Here is an 18,405-nt window from a genome sequence, read left to right on the forward strand (position 1 = left end):
CAAAATCCAGTCTAAAAACAATTAGCTCATTACCGGGTACAATATCTGTTTAGTTTGAACCGAATGCCGGTCTATCCTATACAATTAGGTAACTGAAATCCTCCTGCATCGCCGCCCAACAGTGAATGCAACTAATTTCGAACCAGTGCGACAATCGCCCTCGTCTAGGAAGTGCACTCGGATGGGTCCGGCAAAGCGGGCGCACTAGCCCCCTCCCTCCACACGGATCGGATCAAATTCACCAAGGTGATGTTTCAATCTACTACTACTCTCGCTTCGTGCCGACTCTACCGGGATTAAAGTACGGGTTTCTGTAATTTATGGAACTAGTAACTTGTCGGGAGACAGCCTTGGAAGAAGCGCTTCCTGGCCTCATGCGTATATATACTGCTCGGGCTCATCATACATAACATCCAGTGTTCGCAAGTGCACCTTTTTTTTATCTCAAGGGCAAAATCGGATCAAAATTGAGACATAATGCGCAGCACACTGGCAGCTGCTCTTGCATGGAGCATTTGCATTGTTGCTGCGTTCATCGATTCCAATGTCAACTCTACCTCTCTTGCTTTCTCAGAATACTCTCTCCTTGGTGCTAATTTACCAGAAGGGACATGCAATGGCGATACACCTTGTGCCAACGCTGCATGCTGCAGCACCGGTGGTATTTGCGGCTATAGTCTTGCCGAATGTGGAAAGGGTAACTGCACCTCGAATTGTGATGCAAAGGCACAATGCGGACCTTACGCCGAGGAAGGCTCTCAAAGATGCCCTCTGAATGTCTGCTGTTCGAAATTTGGGTACGTACTTCTTTGGTCAGAGTATCTCTCTCGGTGTATTCATTAATTGTAATTCAGCTGGTGCGGCTCGACATCCGAGTTCTGTGATTCTGGCTGCCAAAAAGGATACGGAAGCTGTGGAAATGTCAAGCGACCCAAGTGCTCCTCAAATAATGGATATTTTAAGCGCCAAATTGGATACTATGAGTCTTGGGCCAATTTTCGAGGATGCCAGAAAGTCAGCCCGAATGATCTAGACCTGACTGGATATACACACATCAACTTTGCTTTTGCGCTTTTTGATGAAGTGTTGGAGACTGGTGCGTTTGGTTCAAAGACAATGTCATTTAAAATTGCCCCTATGGGGAGTCACAGCGAGGAACTATACTCGGAGTTCACTGCCTTGAAGAATGGACGCCAAGGCTTACAGACCTGGATCTCTATTGGAGGCTGGGCCTTCTCAGATCCGGGGCCAACTCGCTATGCATGGACGAACATGGTCCAGGGACGTAGCACCCGCGCAAACTTCATCGACAATCTCATCCGATTCATGGAAACCTATGGGTTTGATGGTGTCGACCTAGATTGGGAATATCCACAGGCTGCTGACCGAGACGGTCATTACACGGATACTGAAAACTATGTGGCGCTCGTCAGGGAAATGAGGCATGCCTTTGGTTCCAGATTTGGAATCTCGGTAACCTTGCCGGCCTCATACTGGTATCTTCAGCATTTTGACGTTTATTCTATGGAGCGCTACGTTGACTGGTTCAACCTTATGTCTTATGACAGTGAGTTTACTCCTATCGGGCATAGGGCTGGTCTTAAATTAACGTGTTTCTAGTGCACGGAGTTTGGGACAAATACTCCCGCAACATCGGACCGTACATTGCTCCGCATACTAATATCACCGAGATAGATCTTGGGCTGGATTTACTGTGGCGTGCAGGCATTGACCCCCATAAGGTTGTTATGGGACTGGGGCTTGTATGATCTCTATGATTGCTTTCTTGGCTGAAATCGTGAGCTAACGATACTCCATTTAGTATGGTCGAAGTTTTAAACTAGCAGATACTTCCTGCAATGTTCCAAATGGAATCTGCGAATTCATCTATGAAAATGGCGTGGGGGCTGATCCGGGCGGCTGTTCTGATGCGTCCGGAATCCTTAACTTGGCAGGGATCAATGATATAATCGAGACTGGCGATCTACGAAAACACCTCGTTTTCGACAAAAAAGCAGCCGTCAAGTGGATGACATTCAACACCGACCAGTGGGTGTCCTTTGATGACGCGGAGACACTCGAGCTGAAGAGAAGTTTTGCAATGAGCCGATGCTTGGGTGGCACAATGGTATGGCATGATTTCAATAGACTACAGTGATATGTAAATGACACCAAATTAGGTCTGGGCAATGGATCAAGTTGACCAGGAGAAAGACTCTGAGATCGCACAACCAGTGACGCTGAACAATGATCAGCGCCGAGTTCAGGAATATCTGGATCGCAACTATGCAGCTCAATCGGCATGTTTTATGTCAGAGTGTGGCGAAAAATGTCCAAGCGGAACCAACGCGATCATAGAAATGTCTGGCTCACAGAGTCAGGTTGGCACATCACTAAATGAGTGTGGAAAGTCGCCAGGGAGAATTCTGTGCTGTTCAGATGGTACCACGCTTGGAACATGTCAATGGCGAGGTTATAGTGGCCTGGGAATGCCTTGTTTCAGCGGATGCCAGATTCAAGAGACGGAACTCATCCAAAGCACTCGCTACCGCATTTCTAAGTCCTCTTGGGAATATGACTGTGCAGGAAACACTTACGCAAGTTATTGCTGCTCTGGCTTTTCGGCTCCCCCCGGTGGATTCAACTCCGAAGTAGACAGCAGTCAGGATAACGAAGAGGATGACAATGACCCGATCATGGCTAATTTTGGTGACCAGGCAAAGGCTCTTGCAGAGGCGGGCGCCGAGCAAGTCGGTTTAGATGTGGCTGCGAAAGCACTGTGTTCGCTGATAGTGACCGGCATTGAGGCCCTTCTTGACGAAGCAGAACTGGCGGTTCCTATTCTTGGTATGTCGCTTGTTCTATGACAATAGAATTTGGAAATACCGCTAACTTCTAGTCTAGGGGAGATTGCAATCGGCGTTGAAACTGTGGCAGAGGTCTTTGCCAATCGATATCTCATCAAATTGTGCAGCGAACTGATTGAGAAAGAGGGCAAGGCTGCAATCAAAGCCATTGAAAATAAACTCGAACCCAAGAGAGTGACCAGGAAGCCGTCCAAGACACGACCTCCAAAGTCTTCGCACACGTCAGCGAAAACACGGACCGAGGATCGATGTGACAATAAGAGAGCCGACAACCCCAACTGCAAACGACGAAAGAAGTCTGTCCGCACGACAACGGCGATCTCTGATGAACTTCAAGGGCGCACAACGCGCACTATCACGTTAGACTGCGGTAAATACCCTCAGCCGTGCTGGCACTACTCCTCCGTGATCAGGGCCAACCCGGAATATGGGCATTTGACGTGCATCTATGGCCCTGTCCCTAACCAAAAACGCCGGGCAGTGGAAGATTGGTATGTGGAGCATGACCCGAACCTCGTTGACACAGATATTGCTTGTCAAGCCGATGAATGGCCCCCTGCAAAATATATTCAGATTAATGACGGCTCTCAATATTTGGAGGGATATGGAAACCGCATCCTCAAAGACGAAAAGCAATTTATTCGGCTTCTTTCCGGAAGCCAAAATACGGCTGCTGGTCAAAAGTTCATCAGGTGTCCAAAAGCAGCCAGATCGGAAGATGTTCAAACAGAGATCAGTTTGGAGGCCCCGAAGCATGGAGGAAACCTGTATACCGAATGGACAAAAGTAAAGGCAGTCTTCACCCGAGAGATTCACTCGGTTTCATTTGAGCACAACGCCGATCCAGGAGACGGTGATGATGGATTAACAATCAATGAATGTGCAAAGCTGAAGGGCGTCGGGGACAAAACCAACTATCCTGGGTTCGCGCTTCTCAACAGAGATCCGTGGTTTGACACGCATCAAGGGGAGGTCAAATACCAAAAACTCTACGAGAAAACAACAGACAAGAGAAAACGAGACTTTTTGCTCAGCCCTGACGAGATTGTGGTGGTCGGATCTAATTCGAGTCGGAGACCCACGGCCGAAGAACTCCGCAATGATTTTGGATTGATTCGATGCGAAGGTGACTGTGGAAACGAGGTTGCCGAGCTTGAACATGTTGAGCATAATCTGAAGGTTCTGCGGCCTTCTAGTTTGATGCCTGTACCCGCTGTGGCCTCAGCAACTTCTATATCAGTCTCTGCGACACACGGCGTGACAGCTAAAGGGCGAATCAGCAACTTCGATAGTACACATTTCCCTCAGCAGACGCAGGCCTAGAGAGCTATATCTGGCTCAAAAATCAAAACTTGGCTATCTAGCGTGTCTGTGATTCTTATGGTTGGTGTTGCATTCGCTGAACATTTGACATTTTTCATCTTAGTTAGTAACTCGCAATCAGTTCCTTCCGTCTGTCCACATCATAATAAAAGATTTCCAATGAAGCCTGGCACGCCTCTCGGTCGAATGAATCCGGCCACCCATGCTCGAGATAAATTTCACGCATCGCCTGCCGTTCCAATTGCGTCAGACCAATGCAAAAGTCGGGGTTTACAGAAAAAAGATATAGCAAATGATATAATGACATAATGACATACCTTGCCCTCTCCATCGCCATATGAGCGATTTGGTTCCTCATACCATTCGAAGACTCTTGGCCAAGATCCGATTTTCTGAACATGTGGGATCCAATTGAGATTCTGAAACCTCTGCTTAAAGAGGTCTAAGCGCTCAACCAGTGGCTCAGTCTCTTCCTCACATTCAACACGCCAATATCGCGGATCACCTTCAGGGTAATCAGGCTCATATATTCCTGCATTAGGGTCATGTTCTGTTGCTGTGCCTAAGACAAATATTAGAAACTGAGATTCCATAGAGCTTAGAAGTGGGATTTAGTACCATCTGATGTGTCAAACATAAGTGATTGGCCATATCTGCCAGAAAATGTGAGATTAATCACCCATGGGGGAAACTCAAATTCATCAGGCACTAGAGGCCGATAGTTGCGAGGATCACGGTTCACATAATCACATGAAACACTCCAGGGTCTAATAAACCATTCATTTTTCCTGGAGTCTAGGTATGGCAAGTGGCGAAGCAGCTCAAGTACCTCATCAGTTTTGTTGAGAGAGGCGAACGCCTCATTTTCCCGAGTGATGTGCGGCCATCCTCCGGGTGGGGGGTAGAGAATGTCGGTTGGCTCCACATACAGGGGAGTGGTAAGAGATTCGTAAAGGTCTGTGACAGCGACGATAGCGGCCTCGCGGCTGTATGTCGACGGCCTTTTGAGTCGGTGGTCAGGAGGAAGCTCCATGCTTGTCTGTGAGAGTGAAGGGAGAATAGAAGCTTCAAGTTGGGCAGTGAGAGAGGAGTTGTTATATTCGGCGGGTTAAATAGTTATGATACACTCGAGCGGTATTTATCGATACACTAGTGAATTAGCTGTATTGATGGGTACAGACAGTACCACCACAAAAGGTACTAGAACATCAGTACCCCTTCAAGTAAAATAGGGGGCAATATTGTACACAAATAGCATACCTTCCCGGTCGCTTCCTCATATGCACATATGTAGATTGGATAATGTCTGGCGGGTGGGACTTTCTTGTCTCGGCTGCCGCCGCTTTTATGAGGGCGCTCAGGCTCAGGCTCAGTGATCGGGTCAGTGGGACATGCGAGGGATGACTAACGCTCAGTGATCAGGGTCCTGATAGGGGCACCCGCGGCTTTACTCCGCACACCACCCTGACTCAACATTCCTGGAGCTGGAAATTTGGCCAATCTGTACAATTGGCCAAATATTAGTCACGGCTTCCGGGACAATAAGCCCCTTAAAAAGCTGAGGGTCCACGAATAGAGTCATGACAGATGTATCAAAATCCACATTCTCTATGCACTAAATTGAGGCCCCTTTCAACTGGATGATGTCTACTGACAGATGACCTTGTTATGTTTCTCATTTTATCGGACATATTTTAAGGGCACAATGCTGCTCATTCTCGTGAAATAAACTGACCACCTCTCTCCGCCTACTTCTACTCACAACGAATGGCCCCTCAAGCCCCTGCCTCCTAAATCATAAGAAAAGATAAATGTTACTGAATATTTGGATCTTCTTTCGGATCTAATTTCAAATTCCTCTCTATTGCTCATTGTTTCCTCGGTACCTGTGACAGGAAGAGAAGCTAAACAAACAGCAATTCCAGGTTAACCCCGCAGTCTCAGATTCCAGCATAATCTAGGGGAACGAGTTGCTAATCATGTACCATTGGCTGGTTGATGATAGGTCACGCCATCAATAGTCGTAGTCAAAGTCCCATTAGCCTCAAAGATATTCTCGAGAGCATCAATCGACAAATGAAATCCGCCAGGCCCAGTCTTTTTCAGTGCATGCACCGCACCAGTCTGCACAATGTTGGAAATCCAATCCAGGTTGTTAAGCCAAGGATTAGATGTTGACAGGGTCACTGTCACCGACTCGTAGCCATTAAGGTAGTGCTTTCCATCATCCGAATAGTTGGTGTAGTTCATAGACACTGCCTTGATTGAGCCAAAAAGAGGGTCCTCTGTGAGTGTCGCCTTCGCAAGACCACTGGCTTTACCATAGAGAATGTAGTTGCCTGCGGGTACAGAATACGGGGTAGGAGGACTGGATCCCGGTGGGAAAGGTGTTGCCCAAGGGATATAGTCCGGGGCAGCGAAGATCGGGGCCGGTTTCGCAGGTTTGCGGTTCGCAAAATGTGCCAGCATCACGCGATAGGTTCGACCCCCTTGAGCAGTCGAGACTGGGCAGGGTAATGGGTTTTCGCCACCACAGGCAGGAGAGACCACCAGAGCCTGCCAATAGACAATATGGGTGCCATCAGGAGAGAATGCTGGATCTGCCCTGCCATTCCAGTTCGGATCGCCGACACTTCCATTGCTCGGATTGGCTTCATAATTGACCTGTTGGCCAAAGTATTCACCCCGATCGCCGTAGCGATCGATTAAGATTGGCTGAAAAAAGCGTCGCGCACCATTATTGCGAGTTGACGAAGCAGCTGTCACCGTGACAAGATCAATAACTGGGGGAATGTACCGTTCCCCCGACATCCACATTTGCCGGTCCGATCCACGAGTATCCATTGAAACGAACCACTGGTTGTCGTGCGAAAATGCGATCGGATCAGCGTATTCGGGGTGGCTTGTAAGACGACGAACGGCACCAGTGATGATATGTACCGCAAAGAGATCAATGTTATTTGCCTCGCGCGTTGATCCTATGTATAGGATCTCGTCGCCCGAGCCGCTAAACCCGCGCAGCTCACCAACTGAGATGGCTTCGTCATGAATCCTGAGCTCGGAACCTTGGGCCACGATAGGGGCGGTTCCGTTGGGCTGAACGAGCAAATTCACGTCGACCAGGTCATAACGAGGGACACGAAGAGTGCCGTTTGATGGGTTTGCATTGAACTGCAGTCGACCGTAGTAGGCGTACTCGCCTCCAGTGGTAAAAGAGCTCCAGCCCATATGTACATCGTCTGGGTGCATGCGCATTTCGCGTGGTGTACCGGAGCTGTTCTTGCCCGCTGGCCAATAGATTGGATATATGTGGGTCTTGTTTGGTGCGCAGAGATCGCTGGTCAAGGGAATACCGCTACAATCAAGGATGTTATGCCCCCAAAGGACCTGTTGAGCATTTCTAGCGATATGGGGATAGTCTTTTGAAGAGTCCACAGAACGAGCGTTCTGGGCGGGAACACCACAGCTCAGACATTTCCATGGGTCGCCATTTGTGAAGTTCGTACCATCCGATTTCACGAGAATGAGTTGTAGTCCGCTGTATATGCTGGCCGGGTCTGGTGCCGCAGGTGCGCCGACAAACTCCACGGTAACCACCACATGCTTGCCATCAGGTGCGAAATCGCCTGCTTGGAAAGACTCCGATATCTTTCCAATGCAGCCAGTTCGGTGGTGATTGATTGAGACCGAACAAGCTCCCGTAGTGTTGCTCGGAGCAACCGGAGGCAGTGGGAGCTCAATTACTTCGATTGATTCTTGCTCAGGAGGTGCGGGTACCTTTGACGATATACCAAGGGCAGCTGTGCTGATAACAGTGAAGAATGGCCAATACATCTTCAACATGAAGAATGTGTAGATGAGACACATCCGAATTTGTTGCAGGTTCAATTGAGGGGAATATCCCCCTTTTTATAAGCCATGTCGGCCTATGCATCGAGTATATGACGACTATTCCGAGGCAGCGAAATTGGCAAGCTTGTTTTGTCCATATGTACGAGTACGAATACGCATTAGGTGAGATCTGCAGTTCGACGGGTCCACGAGTGTCATGTCGATATTCGGCGACTTTTTTTGATGTGAGGGAAAGCCAGATATCCGGGGACCCCGCAAACGTGTTCGACATTTTCTGCAGGATCGCTAATCTCGCAGTCGGTTGTGCCCGAATGTTTAGTATGTCAGCCTCTGCCGGAAATGCGGAAATGGGGATATGCAATCACGATTTGGTAGATTTAGGAACCGATGCGGTTCGCCCCACAACCTCGAGAACTATACCCAAAATAGTAAGAATCACGGTGCTGGACTTTTTTAATCACCCAGATTCATCGCCATTGATGATAGCTACAGGCCACGAGATCGATGACTGAAAACTGTGGGCCAAGTTTTCCACGGCAATATTGATCAAAAGTTTCCCCCAACCTTCCATCCACCAAGCTTTGATCATGATATGGAGAACAGCTCCATAGTGGGCGAGGGTCACTAAACATCTCGGGTCCTTTTGCAGCGTGAGATCAAGATATTCAGGATCTATTATCGCTGGCCATGCTAAGATCGTACTTTGATTCTCGCTTGCCATGCAGGAATCAAAAACATCAAGGAGATGCTTGGAAGACCTGAGTACGACCGCGTGCTCGTCACTCTGCAGTTGAGGGTGGCTTTCTTCGGCATTATGCTCAATCAGTGCTTCTAAATGAGCATGTACTTCGTAGACACGTTTTGATCTTGGGGTCCGCTGGGCGCATCGGGTGAATTTCAACAGAAGGCTCAGATCACCCTGCTCAATCCACGGCCGGGACTTTTCCACGATGGAGGCGGTTCCACGGACCAATTTGAAAAGTTTTGTGACGTCATTCACATCAATCGGCCTGGATCTTACAACCAGCCCTTGAGAAGCGAAAGAGAAGCTGGCGATAAGGAGGGAGCAGGCGAACAGAGCGTGGCAATTTTCAGGCGTGACGTTGCTCAGAAACGGCGCGCACAGAGACAACGCCAAGCTGTGATGTTGTATGGCGATTTCGGTGTATTTTTGACGGCGAGGGCCAGAGATTTCCTGAGAAAGATGCAATGCTGAAATAGCTAGTATACCATGCATGAGAAACGGGTGAGTCAGGCCCCTGCGGGGAACAAGTGTCTGGAGAACTCCACTCAGGGCCTCGTTTTCTGCCAACGATATAGCTGTCGCCGTATGCCAATGATGCAAGAGTTCGAGTTCAGTCAGCGGTAGTCCGACTGATATCCCATGATTCTGTCCTGGGCTATCTGGAACGCAGTTCTGAAGGCGAGTGTCTTCGGAATGATAGCTGCTGAACGTGCAGGCGAGGTCCTTTTTCCGACAAGCTCCACAAGACGGGCGGGTCTCATCGCATTTTATTCGGCGTTCCTTGCACTGAGCGCAACCGTGATGGGATTTGGCATGCGATCGCCGCAGCGGCATACTTGTTCAAACTCGAGTATCCCGTACGCTGAGCTGGAAAGACTCTTGGGCCGGCTGTTCCAGGGATATGAAAATCTGGCGCCTAAGGCCAAGGTACTTTGGCAGCGCACTTGAGGAGTTGACTTATGCAATCTCAAAGCACCTCGTTAGGAACGGTAGTCGGGGGGAAGCAGGCTCCAGGGGATCAAGTATAGATGGTTGAATGAATGCCGCGGCATAATGGACGCAGTGGAAACTAACAAGAGGAAGCCACATGATTGGTGGAACGCAAACATGGCAAAGCAGTATCACATGACCATAACGTCTTCAGTCCCGTGACCCGGTAAAAACCGGCAGAACGGTTCAGCCAGTGCTCGCCCCATCAAAAACAGACGGATCTGCGCGACCCCTGCGGCGAGGCGCAGGCGCGAACGCGGTGTCATTGCCAATGTCCGACCACGGGGACTTCCAAAAAGTTACACTCCATCATGTTATCGGTCCTATTATCAGGCCATCTTTCTATGCCTCCGCCAATTACCCGCTTCTAAATGACAGCATTCTAGACCGGTTTCCGTTGACTCTGGAGAGGGCGCCCTCTCGCTATCAGCGATCGCCTCGTGCTAGTGTATCATACAGTAGGGCCGTCGATCAGACCGTGGATCCTTTTCGACATGGAAAAAGCAACCGTATGAATTTCAAAGGGCTATATCGGCTGATAGTGAAATCATGTTCGGAACTCGGAATTGAATCTTCTCAAAATTTCTCGACCTCGCATGGCGATCGTTGAAACTGATGTGACACGTTGCGAGCTCTCATATTGTTGAAGAGAAACGTTGGGGACCAAGTCCCAGGTTAGGGGTAGCTTTGTGGAGCACTATGGATATTGCTGTTATCACCTGAGAGGTTCCACTCTCGCGTCTAGATGCGAGAGTGTTTATTATTACTGTTAGTTGTCTGGTCTATCTTCATAGGGGTAGCCGTGCCGTGAAACGAAAGAGGCCCATACACCACAAGCGCGTCTGATCTTTCTGTCCTTTCAATGTTTCTGATTTCCAAATTGAATTCTGCCTCAACACGATTATAGAGAAAGGTTAGGATAAGCTTAAATTCCGGTTAACTGCAAAACTTTCAATGCCAAGGCCAGACTGGAATGGCAACCGAAATCGGAAAAAGCAAGAAGGGGTGAGATGAAAATCTCAGCAGCTCATATGATGAGGTGCGGAGTCCAAAATTGAAGGAACACGTGGAGCTGTTCCTCGAGCTGCATAAGGTAAGGATTTCGATCTGCATCTAGAAGGGGAGATGATATTCTACGCAGGCGGCTAGACCGCCTGGAGCGCCGGCCATAGTGCCTATTTTTGCCCTGCATATACTTGCTTTTTCCTCGATGAATTTCTTCACCGACAGACTTCATGTACACCCGATGAGGACCCAGGAGGCGCTGCTCGCGAATGGTGAAATCGAGGTGGTTAAAATTCCCAAATTAGGCAGCATAGTAGCACGGCGTTCTAAAGGCATGCCAAGACACTTTGCTAGGCGAATGAATGCCAGCGACGGAAAGGTCCATTCCCAGAAAGGCGGCATGCACATTAAGGAAGGAGAGGCGAAGTATCCCTGTTCTCGGAAAGAAAACCGTCATTGCCACGGCCAGGGGGCCTGGCAAGGATGAAACAAACCAGTTCTGGTTCGAGGCGTAGGAATTTTAGTCGTGGCGATCATCCCTCAACCTACTCGCTGGGGAATGGTTTGACATGGAGCCCCGCATGCACGATCCCGTGGGCCCTGCGCGTCGCCAGTGGAGAAGATAGCACATCAGTACATCTGTGGGGTAAAAGCAAAAGCAAGGGAGGAATTGTTTGTTCCCTGTTGCTTTTTATGCTCGGGAAACTTGCCTGGATCGTGCTGTCTGATAGCTGGCGCCGGGGGGTGGGCGAGGCTAAAGGTGTCACCTGAACGGAAAAAAAGCGGGATCCACCCGGGAGAACTCGTCCGTCTCCGGCGAGCCTAACAACTATGCGCAACAGGTGCCAGGGTCTGTGCGACTAGCCAAGGGAACACGAAGTTCCAGACCAGACATCATGCCAGCGTGGGGGCTACGCATTTGCGGGGTTGCTCAGCGGCTCGTCAGGTTTCCCGAGGCCGCGTCGCATGGTATAAAGGGGTACGTTGTCAGACGCTGGCTGGCGGCTTCTCCTCTTTCAAGGGTGTCCAGAGCCAGATTGCCCCCGGATACTGCCCCCAAGTCAATCTCTCCTGGGAATTTTGTCAATCTCAAAATGAAGTCCAAGGCCTTTTTCAATGACCCGACGCTCATAGTCGACCACATGTGCAAGTCGTTGGCGGCCCAGAACCCAACGCTGCGCTATGACTCGGCAAACAAAGGTGCGCTCTGCCAAACGAACCCATTGCAGCAATAACCAGGAACCCGTCGAGCAAAAGCTAATGTGACATATAGTTCTCTATCGTCCCGTTGGCCAGGACGAAACAAAAGTGAGCCTGATCAGTGGTGGTGGCTCCGGCCACGAGCCTGCCCACGCCGGATATGTCGGCGAAGGGATGCTCGACGCGGCCGTCTGCGGAAAGGTTTTTGCGTCGCCTAATTTTGACCAAATCATTTCTGCCTTTGACCGCGTCGCAACACCACGAGGTATCCTGGTCATTGTCAAGAACTATACTGGCGACAAGCTCAACTTCGGCCTTGCCGCCGAGACATACCAAGCCCAAACCGGGATCCCCACCCACATTGTCACAATTGCAGACGATGTATCAGTACCCTATTCTCGCGGAAAACTCGTCGGCCGGCGAGGCTTGGCCGGTGCGGTCCTTGTTCACAAGATCAGTGGAGCTGCCGCTGCCAGCGGACTGGGCCTGTCCGAGGTTGCCAAGGTTGCGCAGCATGTGTCGGATAATATGGCCACTATTGGATGCTCATTGGACTACGCCAACCTTCCCGGTGGCGCTGACCAGCCTTCAATCCCTGAGAATGCTATCGAACTCGGCATGGGTATCCACAATGAGCCTGGCGCCCAGCGGATCTCACCGCAGCCCTCTATTGAACAGCTCGTGAGCAACATGCTGAAGCTTCTACTGAACGAGAATGACCCCGAGCATGGATTCCTCAAGTTCCAAGGGGTACCGCAAAACAAGTCAGAGCTGGTATTGATGGTGAACAATCTGGGCGGTTTGTCAGTACTCGAGCTACAAGCTATCGCAAACGTCACCTTGGAGTGCTTGAAAGCAGAATACAATATCACCCCGATCCGCATCTATGTCAACACATACTTGACAGCGCTGGATGCACCGGGATTTAATATCACCATCGCCAATCTGACACCCAAGATATTTGATTCAGACATCAATTTGCTGTCCTTGCTGGACGAGCCTGTGGAAATAGGCAGCTGGGCCACAAGTCAGCCCCTGCGCAATGCTGCAGTGGCAGAGGCTGCCCCGGAGAACAAGCGCGCCCGCTCTCCAAAGTTGAATAAGGAAATTATGTGTACGTTTCACCTTCCCATGTCATTTATGTCTGTTCGATCACTAATTTTTCAAAATTATATAGGCGACCAGCGTGTCTTCCTCAAAATTCTGGAGAACATTCTCGCCCAAGTGACAACAGACGAGCCAAAACTGACAGAATATGATACTCTGATGGGTGATGGAGACTGTGGAACTACACTGCTCGCAGGTGCAAAGGCCGCACACGCAATCTCTGAGCAAGGCGAAGAAACTCTTGCAAGTCTCTCAAAGGGCTTGATGAAGGTTGCTTCTGCTGTCCGCAGCGGCATGGGCGGAACATCCGGTGCTCTCTACGGCATCTTTCTGAACTCATTCGTCTCCGGCGTGCAGAGAAACCACGAAGAATTCAAGGAGGTCAACATTCAGCTTTTTGCCAAGAGCGCCACTCAGGCCCTGGAGACTCTCAAAGGATACACTAATGCTCGGGAGAACAGCCGTACATTGATGGATGCCTTGATTCCTTTCGTCAACGAGCTGTCCAAGGCTGTATTCACCGAGAAGGAAAATGCTTCCAATGCGCTACATAAGGCCCTCAAGGCCGCTGAGGATGGAGCGGAGGCCACTAAGTGGATGAAATCCACTTTCGGTCGATCTACCTATGTCGGCGCTAGTGAAGAAGGTGATGATAACCCTACCAAGGGTATTCCGGATCCAGGTGCTTGTGGTATTGTGGCGATTGCCACGGCCATTCAGAGCGTGTTCCAGACCCAAAACTGATGGCTGGGGCTCATGTACAGAGATATCTGCGGAACAGTCACTGCGCTATAGTTTTGGTGTGCGGAATAGTTTCGACATTTCCGCAGAGCATTGTACAACCATCTTAATTTGGGACCTGTTATTAGCTTGGTAGTTCGGATTAATTGAATATTTTGGGTAACATATCAGATTGGGTCACCCGGATCAGGAATTATTCTCTCATGTAATCGTATGGCATCTATCCGCCAGCCGCTGGATTTGCTCGTCGGTCGTATCGCTCAATGTTGTTGACCCTTAACCAAGTTGAAAGCAAGCTTTCGATATCCTCACAGGCTTCATAGTCTGGATGTAGCTTACTCTAGGTTCTTGCGACGGCGGGAAGGTTGGAATGCCGCATCGCGCCAAGTGACGCGTAATCCGATTCAGACACTACTAATCTAGTGCCTGGCTAGCTTTCTGCAGCGGGATATGAAATCAATCCTTTAGTGCTAGTCCCTAACAGCCGAGTAGCTCAAGAAACTTCCGTCACGAAATTCTATCGCATCGAGAGTGGGGATCTTGTCTTACAGGGCTCGTCTTGAAGACTGCTTATACGCTGCATTATTGGGAGCCTCATGTCTAGGTAACTCCATGTCTTGGAGCCTAATTTCCCATGACATCGTTTCATGGGGCACACGATTCAGATCGAAAGTCAAAAAGCCGTTTTCAAAAGGAAGATAAACAAGAATGAAATGAGCTCATCACCTACAGACCAATTCCGAGATATTGGAATACTAAGCCGCGCACCACTGATGTACTACTACGGAAATGATCTATGATTATTTTAACATTTCTCCGGAGCTGTCAGGGGGCGAATGAAATTGTATGCGATGAGATTGCTTCTCAATTCCCTGCTTCAGCACTGATTCAAGATTCTTCTGTAGTCTCGAGTGTATTTTCAGAATACGACAGCCATGATGTTTCCCCAGGTCGTTCTACTGTAACTCAATTAGCATATGTTCGTCTGAAATTATATTTATCGGTTTGAAACGAGGCAGTTTGCAGTTTATTGCGCAGGGTGGGTATTATTGAACCGGAGCTTGCAGAGTAATGTGATTTGAGCACCACGTTTGTAGATTGAGCTTTCACAAGTGTTACGCGTCCAGTTCTATTTGATCTGAAATGAACATTTGGGCGCCGATATATTACAGGCTTCGAAATATGAGTACCCAACGCAGCTGGCTTGGGATAGATGCTGCCAAACGGAGTAGTTACGTAGGATGGTGGCATAAACGGATCATTTCATCCGACCTTGTCGTATGCCATATTGTAATGCAGTGTGGTATACTGATTGGTGCCTTCTAGCAAGTACCGAGAAATGCTTAAAGTTTGATCAAATATGAATTCAGTGTGGTCGCTTTATGCCTAGATACAAATGCCTGATCCACAGCAATCTATCATCAACAGTCGTTAAACATGAAATATATACAAATCAGATATAGACAAGAGGAATCAGAGATATAGAAACACGCGATCAGCACTACAGACGGTGCTGAACCGGAGACGAAGGCTCAGGAATGGGAGCATAGCTCAAGCTCTTCTGCTCCTGGCCCTCAAAGTTGAAGATGCGGGCAGCCTTGTAGTATGACTCAATACCACGGCGGGCATGGTCGACAGGAGTGAAAGGGTCAGGATCAGCAAGAGTGCGGCTGAACAGCTCGAGCGAAACCCAGCCCTTAAACCCGAGATCCTCAAAGAAGACACGGGCAACATCCACAATGGGGAGGTAGCCACCACGCGACTCCTCAAAGGGGAAAAGACGAGCGTTACGAGACCAGTTCATGCGGACGGGCTGGTTTGGCACGTGGAAGGGGTGGTTCTCGTCCAGTGGGGCCTTCAGACGCTCGCCGTCGACAAGTTGCACATAGAAGATCTTGGCCGGGTCGATTTTTGATTTCCGCAGACGATCCAGCGAGGCAGCCAGGTCTGCGGCGGCATTGGGCGTCCGACCAGTCGGGCAAGCCGGATCGGCATATACACGACCAGCAATGTTAAATGAGTCCAGACATAGGCCAAAGTTATGACGGTTGACATCGCGAACAATCTCCCACGACGCCTCCCAAGTGTCGACATGGTCACCCCAGCACAGCGCCTCGTAGACGAAACGAAAGCCAGCGCCGGCGCCAAGATCAGCGAGACGCTGCAGGTCGCGGACGATTACGGCTCGATCGCCCGTTGTCCGGGGCGCACCGGTCTTGGGATCAGGGCCGAGAAAGTTGGAGGGAACTTGGATCATGTCGGTGCCCAGAGCCCGCGCCAACGTGAACCACTTTGGCAACTTCTCACACACCAGCCGGTCGGATTCGGCGCGGTCCAGCAGGCCTTCGTACATGGAGAAGGGCTGAAGGCAGATGATAGCCATGCCAAGACGCTCGCACATGCGGCGGACGGCGCGAGCGGCTTCATGGTGGTCGCCGTTGAATGTTCGCTGGGCGTAGCAGTCTAGGTCGTCGAAGAAGAGCTCGATTCCCTCGAAGCCGTGGGCGGCGGCTGTCATCAGCTTGCCGGGGAGGTCGTGGATCCATGGCCGGCCCAGAGACATAGACGCAATGCCGGGGCGGTTATACGCCATTTTTGGAGGAGATATCAAGGAGAGGAGGGAGAGATAAGGGTGTATTTCGTATATAGTCAAAGTGGCAACGGGGAGTCAGGATGCCGGGATTTGCCTTCAGGCTGGTCGAGATGAGGTAGATGCAATGCAACGAGATACAACACAAGGCAGCAGCAGCTGGGAAAACATTATCTGGATTGGTGGGCAAGCCCTGCCCCCTGGGGTCATTTTTCTCCTCAACGTGCGAGATAAAACATTATCCCCAAGTGTTTGGAGCTGCCTTCTCCCCCAGCGTCGTAATGGGCAGGGTCAGGTGACCGGGTAAGTGTTTTATCAATTGAGTGTTTACCCGCCGCGTGGTTCCACTGCACTCCACCAGCGCCCATCAAAAGGGACACTCCTCGCCCGCCTCGCAAGAAGGATTTCCCCACGCTGATTCAACAAAATGCCCCGGGCCCCCGGCAATACTATTTCCTGTCGGATATGTCAAGGCCGTTTCTGCACTTTGGGACCTGCCAAGCCCGACAATGAACCCCGGAGTGCTCGCCATGACGCCCTTTTTAGCGACAGGGACCTCTCTCCCACGACACACTATCTTGCTACCGTGAAATCTAAATTAAAGAGGTTATTCTCAACTTGATTTCGACCATCTAAATCATACGATACCCGAACTGAAGCTATCATGTCCATCAAAGTCGCGGTTATTGGCGCCGGTCTCATCGGCCCGCGCCATGCACAGTCCGTTATCTCCAATCCCTCTACGGAATTCGCTGCCCTCGTCGACCCAATGCCCGCCGGTGAAAAGGCCGCCGCAGATTTGAAAACCTCCTACTACAAATCAGTAGCTGATCTCCTGGCGTCGCCGAACCGACCCGACGCAGCTATTGTCTGTACTCCGAACAACACCCACGTCCCGGTTGCGAAGGAACTACTAGCTGGCGGCGTCCACGTCCTTCTAGAAAAGCCATTCAGCGACACCCTGGAAACAGGCCGGTCGCTTCTGGAATTTGCCTCGGCTCCTGAACGCGCACATCTTAAGCTTCTGGTCGGTCATCACCGCCGCTTCAATCCCTATGTCCGGGCCACCAAGTCTGTTCTGGACAGTGGATCGCTCGGCCGACCGATTGCTATCAACGGTCTGTGGACTCTGTACAAGCCAGATCCCTACTTCGCTGGTAATGGTGACTGGCGTGCGTCGGGGGTTCGGGGCGGTGGTGTCATTCCCATCAACCTGGTCCACGACATTGATCTGATGCACCACTTCTTCGGACCCGTCGTCCGCGTTCAGGCCGAGAAGATTCTTCCTCAACGCCCTAGTCCTCCGCACGATGCAGATGAGGGAGCTGCCTTGACACTGCGCTTCTCATCTGGCGTTGTCGGTTCTTTCATTGTATGCGACGCCACGCCCTCACCCCATAACTTTGAAACGGGAACCGGTGAAAATCCGATGATCCCGAAGTCCGATGGCGCAGATTTCTATCGCATCTTTGGCTCAGATGCCTCGCTCAGTGTCCCCGATCTGATCCGCTGGAGTTATGATGGCAGGGCCGAAAAGAGCTGGTCGCAGCCGTTGACGGTTGATCATATTCCCTTGCCGGATAATGCTGCCCCATTTGACCTGCAAGTAGCGCATTTCGTGGATGTTATCCGTGGTGATGCGAAGCCTAGCTGTTCTGGCGAAGAGGGTCTGCGCGCCTTGATTGTCTGTGAAGCTGTGCAACAGGCGATGCGGACAGGTCAGCCTGTTGATATTGACGTTGATCTGCTCTCGCAATCGAAGCAATAATTTGATCTCTGCTCTTTTCGGTACCTGGCAGTGTCGGAAATGCTATGAGCTGACGAACGGAAGGAAGCATGCTGATACCTCCATGTACAAAAACAGCAGTCAAAATCTACAGTCGTTTCACAGGCGTCCTTTGCTTTTTGTAAAGACCGGATAATCCTGTTCTCAGCATATCCTGGAATGATTTGAGGAACATCGTCAATTTCTCGTCAATATTTGG

General features: G+C 50.2%; 6 protein-coding genes across 6 annotated transcripts; 3 read left to right on the top strand and 3 right to left on the bottom strand.

The window, feature by feature from the left end:
* Window positions 1-477: 477 nt before the first annotated feature.
* On the top strand, window positions 478-4,190 carry N7532_005776 (uncharacterized protein; the record flags this gene model as incomplete). The annotated part of the gene is made up of 6 exons (XM_056618270.1): window positions 478-797; window positions 855-1,567; window positions 1,621-1,763; window positions 1,823-2,128; window positions 2,181-2,847; window positions 2,905-4,190. 6 exons carry the CDS (start codon window positions 478-480, stop codon window positions 4,188-4,190), a joined length of 3,435 nt encoding a protein of 1,144 aa, XP_056474429.1.
* Window positions 4,191-4,293: 103 nt separating this feature from the next.
* On the bottom strand, window positions 4,294-5,223 carry N7532_005777 (uncharacterized protein; the record flags this gene model as incomplete). Its single annotated transcript, XM_056618271.1, has 3 exons — window positions 4,294-4,419; window positions 4,508-4,752; window positions 4,809-5,223. The coding sequence occupies 3 exons, from the start codon at window positions 5,221-5,223 to the stop codon at window positions 4,294-4,296; spliced, it is 786 nt and encodes a 261-aa protein (XP_056474430.1).
* A 944-nt stretch (window positions 5,224-6,167) lies between these two features.
* On the bottom strand, window positions 6,168-8,057 carry N7532_005778 (uncharacterized protein; the record flags this gene model as incomplete). The annotated part of the gene is made up of 1 exon (XM_056618272.1): window positions 6,168-8,057. The coding sequence occupies one exon, from the start codon at window positions 8,055-8,057 to the stop codon at window positions 6,168-6,170; it is 1,890 nt and encodes a 629-aa protein (XP_056474431.1).
* A 3,819-nt stretch (window positions 8,058-11,876) lies between these two features.
* N7532_005779 (dihydroxyacetone kinase) lies at window positions 11,877-13,833 on the top strand (the record flags this gene model as incomplete). The annotated part of the gene is made up of 2 exons (XM_056618273.1): window positions 11,877-11,982; window positions 12,056-13,833. 2 exons carry the CDS (start codon window positions 11,877-11,879, stop codon window positions 13,831-13,833), a joined length of 1,884 nt encoding a protein of 627 aa, XP_056474432.1.
* A 1,498-nt stretch (window positions 13,834-15,331) lies between these two features.
* N7532_005780 (sugar phosphate isomerase/epimerase family protein) lies at window positions 15,332-16,423 on the bottom strand (the record flags this gene model as incomplete). Its single annotated transcript, XM_056618274.1, has 1 exon — window positions 15,332-16,423. The coding sequence occupies one exon, from the start codon at window positions 16,421-16,423 to the stop codon at window positions 15,332-15,334; it is 1,092 nt and encodes a 363-aa protein (XP_056474433.1).
* Window positions 16,424-17,084: 661 nt separating this feature from the next.
* On the top strand, window positions 17,085-18,188 carry N7532_005781 (Gfo/Idh/MocA family protein; the record flags this gene model as incomplete). The annotated part of the gene is made up of 1 exon (XM_056618275.1): window positions 17,085-18,188. The coding sequence occupies one exon, from the start codon at window positions 17,085-17,087 to the stop codon at window positions 18,186-18,188; it is 1,104 nt and encodes a 367-aa protein (XP_056474434.1).
* Window positions 18,189-18,405: the final 217 nt, after the last annotated feature.

Source organism: Penicillium argentinense (assembly GCF_028826775.1).
Source record: "Penicillium argentinense strain IBT 30761 chromosome Unknown utg000005l_segment0_segment0, whole genome shotgun sequence".
NCBI classification, from domain to species: Eukaryota; Fungi; Ascomycota; class Eurotiomycetes; order Eurotiales; family Aspergillaceae; genus Penicillium; species Penicillium argentinense.